Genomic DNA, 10,172 nt, shown 5'->3' with positions numbered 1-10,172 from the left:
ATGGCGCCCTTGGCGCGGGAAAGCCTGGGAAGTGGAGGGGGAAAGCTCTGATGAGGAGGGTAAAGAAACTCTAGCTGGAAACCCTCCACGGTTTGAAGGACCCAAGGATCCGACGTGAGGCGTTACCAAACATGGAAAAAACGGACGAGACGACCCGCGTCAGGAATATGGGGAAGAACAGAAAACAGTCTTCCCTGAGGCTGATCTTCCTCGGGTGGACGAATATCCTCTGCCTCTGGTGCCACCTCTGGAGAATGGGAGCCGGAACTAGGACCGATAAGAGGTGGAGGCGTCCGGAAATCGGGGTCTAGCAACGAATGTGGCCGATCTGCTGGTGGCACGACCCTGCTGCCAGCCAGCTCTGGAGTAAAAACGACTCCCCGTACGGAAAACACGTCTCATGTTGGTTTGGGCCTTGGTGAGAGAGGTGAAGAGATTCACATGCTGACTAAGGTCTTTAATGAACTTTTTGCCGAAGAGTAAACCCTTGGATGCCAGCTCGGGCCAGCTTGGCATGCAGCTTGAATAAATCTGCCTTGCGTCGCTCCGAGGAGCGCAATTGGCGTTGCCCAACAGACATAGGGCTCTCTGGGTGCAGTCACGGACCAGCTGAGGATCCAGAGGAGAGCCGTCTGTAATGGCTTCGTCTGCCATCTGGAAGACTTGAGTCAGGGGGCCTGTGACATCCAAGAGTTTATCTTGTGCCGAGCGCAAACCCAGTTCAATGCCCTTACGAGGGTCCTTTCCGTTCTTAGTGAGGAATGTTACAAAAGTCTGGTCAAACTCAGGGGTATTGAGGACTTTATCCCGGACGGTGGGTCGAGGGCACTCAGAGCGGAGGCGTTGTCGGACCTCCTTATCCAGGGGACGATGGAGCCAAAACCTCAGAAACTCAGCGATATGGGCCGAAGGTGTCCACTCGGGGGAGCGAGGGTGACACAGGGTTCTGGGATCGAACAACGGAGTGCCGTTGGTCACTTCAAAAGGTTTATCCGGTGCGTTGGACGAGTTGAATGGGATCTTGGGGGGTTCGGGAGCGAAGTCCTGAGCCCGGGCAGGGGAGGCCACCAGAGGAGCCTGCGCAGTATTCATCCTCCTGGATGAATACTGCGAGTAGTGGGTGAGGTCCTCAGTTAGGGAGACCATGGGAAGGATGGAACTGCCCACCTTCTTCAGCGGGGCTTTTTCCTTTCCTGAAGTGGAGGGCGCCTCGTCCCAGGTACGCTTGTGCAAGGCTGTAGTGCCCCCAGGAGGAGCTGAACCGCCAGCGTCTGGATCTTCAACTCTGGTAGGAGAGATGAGAGGTTGCGCCATGTAAGAAGATTGGAGCTCCTCTAGGGCAGCAGGAAGAGACGCAGCCAGGGCGGAGTGGAGCCAGGCCTGGACGGTGGCAGGAAGTAGATTCTGGGAATCGTCCGTCATTTCACTCCAAATGTGTCTATGTGAAAGAACACAGAATAACGGGTTGAATAAACAAAAGGCCCTAATACTGGGCAAAAACAGGGATCACCCGAATAATCAGAAGCAAGGGAGGAGGGGGTCACCCCTAACAACAAGGGTCATGTACCCGGAAGCGTGTCCTAAGAACAGGGGTTCACCTGTTTGGCCGCAGCAGGGGGTTCACCCTGAGTAGCAAGAGGTAGGGGTTCACCCTAAGGAGTAAGTGGCAGGGGTTCAGCCAGGCCAGAAGAGTTCATCCACAATGTAATCCAGAATGTAGAGGTATATATATGTAGGCAGTGTAACACAGAGACAACTGCAGAAGGGGTTCACCCACAATGAAAAGATATGGTAACACTTTAACAATAAGATTTAGCCTAATCATGAAAGGAAAAAACTAAGTGTTTAAAGGAAAAAACAACCTAAAGAAAACAAGGGGGGTTCGACCTAAAGCAGACCAGGCGCCAACTGGTGTCAAAATGCGCGGAGGTGAATGCACGCGGAGGACCGCGAGGTCACGGGGCAACCGATATGAGAATTAGATAAAAATGTAACAAAAATACAATAAAATAGAATAATAAAATAAAAAAGGACAAGCCAGTAATCGAAATAAGAATATAAAAGAAATATATAAGAATGTATATATAGGTATATATATATGTATAATGGAATGTTCTCACCTGGAGGTTAAGCAGCAAAGAAAGAGTTTCAGGATGTCAAGGCTTTTATAGACTGTTCCTATGTTCTGATTGGTTGCGATCGGGGTCATACACAATTGCGGCATTGAAGGGGTTAATTGAGCAAGAGAGGGGGTAGGGGTTAATTGAGCAAGGGAGGGGGTGGGGCCTGGTCTCCACACTCATGTGAAGACCAAAGAACCCTGTCTCCCTGACTCCGTAGACCGGAGATTGCAGGGACGAGTCTCTGATCAGTCCTACAGGAATTTTTTCTTAATATCAGTGGGGGCTAGAATGGTCTTTAAATTGCCAATTTTCTTACAAATTATACGGCTTTTATTGGGTAGGATTTTACCGAGAATAGGGTCATTTTGAATCATATGCCAATGTTTATCCAAAATATTCTTAATACCAGGAACATGGTATGAAAAAGTAGTGATGAATCCCAAACTAAAAATATAATTACATGAGTAATAGTAGAACCATTGATTTTATCTATCTTAAATTTTTTTTGTTTTAAAGGTCGTTTAACTTGATGAATAAACTTCTCTCCTCCCGAAATGCTCTCATCACTAGGTTATTATCATAACCCTTTTCCAAAAATCTGTCTCTAATAATTCCTCCTTGTATGTCAAAATCTTCTAATCTTGTACAATTTTTTCTGATACATATAAATTGACTTTTAGGTATATTTTTTTTCATGACAACTGTTTGCTCGCAGGTAAGTATTTTTATCTACTGGTTTAAAATACGTTGTGGTTCTAAAACTTTTACTTCCCATATCAATAAAGACAGAAAGACCTAAAAAATGTATTGTTTGGTTACTCACTTCATGTGAAAAAATCAGACCAAGAGAATTCTTATTAAGGTCTGAAAAAAATTGTTCTCAACACTACCTTTCCAAAGGATAAATAGATCGTCAATGTAGCATTTATACAGGTGAAGATTTGCATGGCGATGGGCACCAAAATGTTCTTTCGCTTCCAATCTGTCAAAAAAAAGATTTACATAACTGGGGGCGTTTCACCGGTTTCGGGTGCCCATTGCCGTGCCAAATACCTGTAAAAAGAGGGGACATGGCCTGCTCGCGACCATGGACGCTTGAACCCGGAGCTCCGCGGCGTCTGGTCCAAATTTTGCTTCAGTTAAGCTCCTACCACCACTATGGGCAAACATAACAAATCCAGCAGTACTCCGAAACCTTCGGGATCCAAGGAAAAGAAGTTGCTTATCTCCATCTTTCACGCAACGTCCGATCAGGACTCCCGTGATTCCTGCACTAGGCTGCCATCTCCTGTTCTACTAAGTTTTTAAACACATCAAGATATATCCCTTTATCAAAAGTAGGGTTAAAAATTGAAACAGGCTTCATATTTGTCTGTAATCTTATAAATTACCATTTTCATTTCATAAACTATTCAAATAAATTAAATGAGCAAGATCTTGGGAATCTACAACCTTGTCAGGTTCACCGATCAGTATAGACTCAGAATTAGTATCAACATGTTCTCTCTTAAAAAAATCTTTTTACAGCTAGCTTCCTAACAAGTTTGTTGAAATCAATAATCAAATCAACCTTAGCTGTCTGCAGGGGCCACATTTCAAGCCCTTAACTAGAAGAGTAACTTGGCTGACCGTTAGGGTGTGTTTTGACAGTTGTAGATTCCCAAGTTTCGAAGATTTTCTAAGGTGCAATTCTGGATCTTTTTATTGTGTGTCTTGATATGGGCTTGACGTCTTCCTTGGAATCGATGTCTGACCATTGGTCTGTCTCGTATTCGGAGACACTGTTTCTTTTTTAATAAATAAACGCATGACCGATCAGAAGAATCCTTGATTTTACATCTCCTTTATTCTGGACTCTTAGTTTTTATCGAAGTCCTTGATTTTTTGCTTGGACCTACTATGCTAATTTTTAAAAAATCTTTTTTTTTTTCTTCTTTTGAGGGATATATATCTGAAGAAGAAAAGGGGAAGTATCTAAGATATTTTACCCTTTTAGGTGTGTGCTTTCTACTTTTTGTAAATCTGAAGTTGCATGTGAGACAATTGTGGAGTTTGTTGGTTATAGCAGCCCTCACTATATTATTGTACAAGTAACATGTATTCCCTGACCTTACAATTATACTTCTGCTTATTAGCACCCATTCCTATATTTTTACATTATTTTAAAATGGCTATAGATTTTTTTTATATATGGTATATTGTATCGGATTTATAAACTGCCACGTGCTTATTTTGTATATTGCTTTTATCGTTTTTTTTTTGTTTTTTTTTTTATTTAGCAGACTGATGAAGAAGATGAAGTAGAGGTATGACTGACAAATGTTTGGTATTTGGGGTGAATCAAATACTAACATTCTTAATATTTTTGCAGGGCTTGATTTACATTTCAGGTACCCAAAAAGCATTGCTTACCTGTCCTTTAATAATAAATGTAAAACGATAAAAAGGCTTCCATCACTGAGCATAATTGTAAAATGGGAAGGTCACCCAAGTGAAAGTTGATTGAAAATCAGGAGAACTTGGTCAAAAAAAGCAAAAAAACAACAGTATTTGTTAGAGACCCCTTTGCTTTACACACTGACCCTGACATGTGGAGCATAAGATGCATACCTAGTGGCAAATCTGGCCCTATGATTTACACTGTTTGACGAAAACTTAATGTTGCATATGTTTCTGATTATCAAATAATCATCTAATGTGTCTGCTGTTGTTTACTGACTTGTTAGAACAATTATAGTCAGCATGTGTCAATGTACATAATAATCTAATCTAACTGCATTTATGAAATTCACTAACACATTTCTAAGGAAGACTTGTGTTTGTGTGTTTCTTTCATAGTTTACAGTTTCATATTAGGTGCACAGGCACCAACCACATTGAAAAAACTTATGGCTAACGTTCATGGGAAATAATATAATGTATTTTTTATTAATTATCATAACATTACCTAAAAAGGCACCAACAATGCTGCAGTCTTATATCAATACACCGATCTAACGTGTGAGGTACTGGATAATTAAAGTGAATCTGTTAGTTTCCCTATTTGTATATTTTACAATTTACACTGTGTAAACATATATAACTGTGTTTATAAATTGAAATCAGCAATATACACGTATTTAAAAGCTTGGGGGCAGACACCTAACTTCCCATTAGTCTGACCCCAAGTCTACAGCTTGGCTGTGTGATAAGTCTTGTATGTTTTTATGTATTCACTGTGCTGGGTCTTGTATGTACAGGTTACATTTGTTGTGTATTTCTGGCAGTATGCACTGTTGCCAGGGGCGGATAAGGGCTGGCGGTAAATCCTTTGTGCACTGGGCCCCCGTTCTCTCGCTGGGCCCCCGTTCTCTCACTGGGCCCCCGTTCTCTCGCTGGGCCCTCGTTCTCTCGCTGGGCCCTTTTTTGTTCATTATTGGTGCATGTTATTTAGGATAAGTGCTCAGGTCACGTGGTTTGTGTATGTATATTTGTTGCTTTTGGTCTTCGAGTACTTTCTGTTATAGGTCTTTTTACCTAGTCGCCTTTAAGCAGTTACCCAGCAGATCGCCTCCTCAGGTACTGTTATTTCCTCTTGTTGCTAATTCAGGTACTCAATGTTGGCCTCTGCTGGGAGGTGGTTCCACGTATCAACCGTCCTGCTCAAAATTTTTCTTCACGTTACTCTACACGATTACAGCTTGGCCGTGTGATAAGTCTTGTATGTTTTATGTTTTCACTGTGCTGCGTGTCATTTAGGATAAGTGTCCAGGTCACGTGGTTTGTTGCTTTTGGTCTTCCAGTACTTTCTGCTATAGGTCTCCTCAACCAGTCGCCTCTTAAGCAGTCATCGAGGGGACCGCCTCCTCAGGTACTGTTTTTTCCTCTTGTTGCTATTTGAGGTACTCGGTTTTATCTCACTGTCTGCTTTCCCATTCCTATAATGTAAGGACCCGGGTCCGTGGTCAGACGGCTACCAGGACCCAGAGCGCCCACAGATGGAGTTCAGGAGCATAGCAGTGGAGTAGGACAGGGCCTGATGCAGGGCGTTGAGCACCTAGGGTTGTGCAGCCACGTACCAGCGCCCTGACATATCAGCGGATGTTATCCAGTTCAAAACAAAGTAATGACCTGCAGGCACCCTGGAGCAGGTATGAGAAATAACAGAACATAGAAATGGGGAGGATGCTGCAGGCTGAGACTAGGGAAGCTAAGCAGAGTACAGGAGAAACATAGCAAGCAATGGGGACATAGTAAGGAACAGGGAGACCAGGCAAGAAAAATAACCAGACAAGATATACATAATACAGGGCACTACATGGAACAAGACAAGGAATACTCAAGGTCAGACATGAACAAGACAGGACACCCCTCTACCGGGGATTCAAGACAGGACACCCCTCTACCGGGGATACAAGACAGGACACCCCTATACCAGGGATACAAGACAGGACACCCCTATACCGGGGATACAAGACAGGACACCCCTCTACCGGGGATACAAGACAGGACACCCCTATACCGGGGATACAAGACAGGACACCCCTATACCGGGGATACAAGACAGGACACCCCTCTACTGGGGATACAAGACAGGACACTCCTCTACTGGGGATACAAGACAGGACATCACAGACTGACTCACATAAATACAGGAACTAGCCTAGGACTATATGATAACTATTGGAGATTCCGTCTCATCTTATGGCCATAGTATGCTTAGCCCACCACTGCGCCAAAGTACTCCGATAACGGTGGGTCCTAACACTAAAACCTGCCTATAGAGGTACTAAACAAACTAAACATGAAACCCAAACACATATCAGAGAGACATAACTGTAGACCGCAGAGTGGGACAAACAGAACACACAGGTGGGGCAAACACAAAGAGCAAGACTGGAATCAAGGAATCAGAGGTACAGTACAGAGCATAGGGAAATCCAGGAATGCATTACTGCAAAGGAAGAACTATAGCAAGGACTAGGGACACTGTAGCAAGGACTAGGGACACTGTAGCAAGGACTAGGCAAACTAAAGACATACAGCTCCACAGCCCGGATGGGGCCTGACATATAATTAGATTGCCGGCAGGTCGGTTCCTGTCATTACAACCGGGCCCAGACCTCGTTACGTCACCGCATAGGTAGTCAGCCTCCTTGACCTAGGCAGTTGCCCCCCCCCCCGAGGCAATCTCCCCTCCTCGTTTGGAGGTTACGCCCCTCGAGCTAGTAATTAGTACCTCACTATTAGTATATTAGGCCTCCCCTCTACATTTTCATCCCACTCCATCGCAGAGCTCGATTAGATATTCAGTTCGTTCAGATTTAGGTCCGGGGTATCTGTCCAGGTACCTTCGCATAGACATGTCATTCCTATCCGATCATGAGGATAGGTCTGACATTCCCCGTTGAGACGCTCCTGGGTCAGACTGTCCACCTCACATTCCCTCCGTGCTCAGACTTTTCTGTGCATTTTGTAGAATATATTGTTCTCCCTGAGGAAGGCTTTGCTGTCTTCTATGGGCTTTTCTAGGGGACACAGTCTGCTAGGATCCTTGTCTTTGTCCTCTGTGCCAGAGGAGGTTGAAGGCCTGTAGAAGGAATCTGTAGAGGAAACATTAGTTTTATGAACTACCACTGGCCCTTCATGGTGCTTGAGACCAGAAGGAGTGGCACATGACGGTGTAAAATCAAAGCTGGGATCATTTCTAATTTTTGCTTGCTGTTTTACAAAGCCCACAAACACACTGAAGGGAGGGGATGATACATTGTGAGTTTCTTTATATTTAGAGCCACATGTGACCCATCATTCCTGGAGGTTGTAGGGAAGCTTTTGGACTATAGGGTTAACACCCCTGGCTGTATCAAGGAATGTAAGTCCCACCAAGTCTCCTTCTGCTTTGGCCACCTGCAGTTCCATTAGCAGGTCACTTAGTTCTCTGAGTTTCTGATAATTCTTACCAGCTATTCTAGGGAAGTCATCAATTCTTTTTAATAATGCATTTTCTATGGCCTCTACTGAGCCATAGCACTCGTCAAGTCTGCCCCAGATAATTTTAAGGCCTGTCTCTGGGTAATTTATGTTAATAGCTCTGATTCGTTTAGCATGTTCAGCAGACTCATTTCCAAGCCATTTTACTAGGAGATTTAACTCCTCACTGCATGACAAATCTAAGTCTGATTACATTTTGAAAGGTAGATTGCCAGGCTCGGTAGTTTTCTGGACGATCACTGAAATTAGCTCACGCCATGAAAGAAACTTGGCAAAGTCCATCGTTACTTGGTTAGCACTGGAATAGTTTTGCACTGCATTGTCAAGATGAGAGTGTCGTGTATGGTCATACCTATTAGGAATATCTGACTTAGGCCAGCCGGTGCCATACCGTTTTGATCTGGAAGACGTTTCTGAATGCTGGAATGGAGGCTGGGTTCCTTGATGAGCAGAGAAGTTGTTGTGGGCAGTGTCACAATGCTCTGTATTCTCCTGCTTGCTGCGCTGCATTTCAAAGCTGGTTACCTGTTGCTTTGTATGGTATCTGTGGCTTGTCTTTCTGATGACATCCTTTGTTTCCTGTGCAGGTTGAAGGTCGCCAATTAGTCTGGAGTGTTGATAGACCTAATCCATTGTACGTTGTAGTTAATCCTGGTGGTCCCTTTCTGGACCGAGTACGTTGCTGCATCTGCTGTACTCACTGTTGGGGTATGCAGCTGCTTCTAGGGCAGGGGTGTGCAAGTTTTTTCTGCAGTGGGCCACTTAATCAGAATTGTATACGTGCGAGGGCCGCTATCATTTTCACTTTAATAAAATATGCAGATTAAAATAAAGTAAATGACACAAAACCTTTACTTTTCCTCTCACTGATTTCTGGGCCTAGAAAGTTTTGTGACTACAAATTCAGGATTCTGGATAAGTAAAAATGAAATAGTTCTATTTATCCTAGGGATACACCGAAATGAACATTCTGGACCAAAACCGAAAATTCAGGGTTCACTTAGCCGAATGATGTGCAAATGATGTGCAAACCCCATACTGCTGGCAGGATCAATATACAAGGGGGGGGGAGCTAGCCAGGTTTCAGCATGTACTGGCTGACTTGGCATGATAGGAGTGTGATTGCTAATAGCAATCACAGTCCCATCTTGCCTAGGTTCCAGCACTTACACATCCATGCTATCACACACACACTCATTCATTCATATACTCATTCATTCACAGATTCATTCCCTCAATCATGCATACTCATTCAAACACCCTCCCCATCCCTTACCTGCACTGCAGCTCTCTGGATGCCGCTCACAGACTTCAGCAAGGGGCGTGGCCTCCCTCTGCGTTCTCTTGTACTGCACAGAGGAAGCAGGAATGGAGCAGAGTCATGTGATATCACGTGAACTCTGCAGGGTTCCACTTCCTCTGTGCAGTACAAAAGACCCTCCCACAGGTAAGTAGCAGGGCCGCGGAATCTTGTGATTGCGGTTGCCCTGGCTGCCGATCTCTCGGCACTTCGAGGTGCCGCGGGCCGCATTTGGCCGCCACTGTTCTAGGGCATCTGCTTCAGCTATGGTCGCTGCCACTTCCTTCTCTACTGCCACATTCTCTAGGTTAACTTCCAGGAGGGCTTTCTCTTTTTTTTATTGACTTTTCCTGTACTGCAAAAGCAGCGCGCGCCCTTGCAGCTTCAGCCTTTGCACGAGCAATGATGGCTGCATTGCTTACAAATGATTTATTAGAGCCACCTACTTGGGACCTTGTCTTGTATGATGAAGACGACTGGCTTTGTGACATTTTTGACTGTTTAGAGGTCATAGGTTGTCGTTTGCAGGTAGCTGCGTTGACAGTAGTGAGCCTCTGTATAGTCTGTGGCTCTCATCCACTTCCTGTTCACAACGTCGTTTTACTGTCCTGTCTCCACTACACGTACCCCCGGGGTCTATGTGGAGCTCAACAGGCAGTTAAACACCCTCCTACAAGTCAATCAATGAGACTAGGTTGAAGTCTGTAGCTTTATTAACCAGCCGTAGGGATGGGGTAAAACCGAGGGAAAAACAGAATGATACAAACTGTAAGAATACA

At 44.5% G+C, this 10,172-nt stretch overlaps 1 protein-coding gene across 1 annotated transcript in view; it reads left to right on the top strand.

The window, feature by feature from the left end:
• The window catches only part of FHOD3 (formin homology 2 domain containing 3), a 267,638-nt gene that overhangs the window by 232,488 nt on the left and 24,978 nt on the right, over positions 1-10,172 (top strand). Inside the window, exon 22 of the mRNA XM_053466092.1 lies at positions 4,403-4,429. Coding sequence (XP_053322067.1) covers positions 4,403-4,429 — 27 coding nt within the window. The remainder of the gene's footprint in view (positions 1-4,402; positions 4,430-10,172) is intronic.

This window comes from Spea bombifrons, chromosome 5, assembly GCF_027358695.1.
Source record: "Spea bombifrons isolate aSpeBom1 chromosome 5, aSpeBom1.2.pri, whole genome shotgun sequence".
Taxonomy (NCBI): domain Eukaryota; kingdom Metazoa; phylum Chordata; class Amphibia; order Anura; family Pelobatidae; genus Spea; species Spea bombifrons.
Note: the sequence above shows the minus strand (reverse complement) of the source record. Positions and strands in the feature narration are given on the sequence as shown.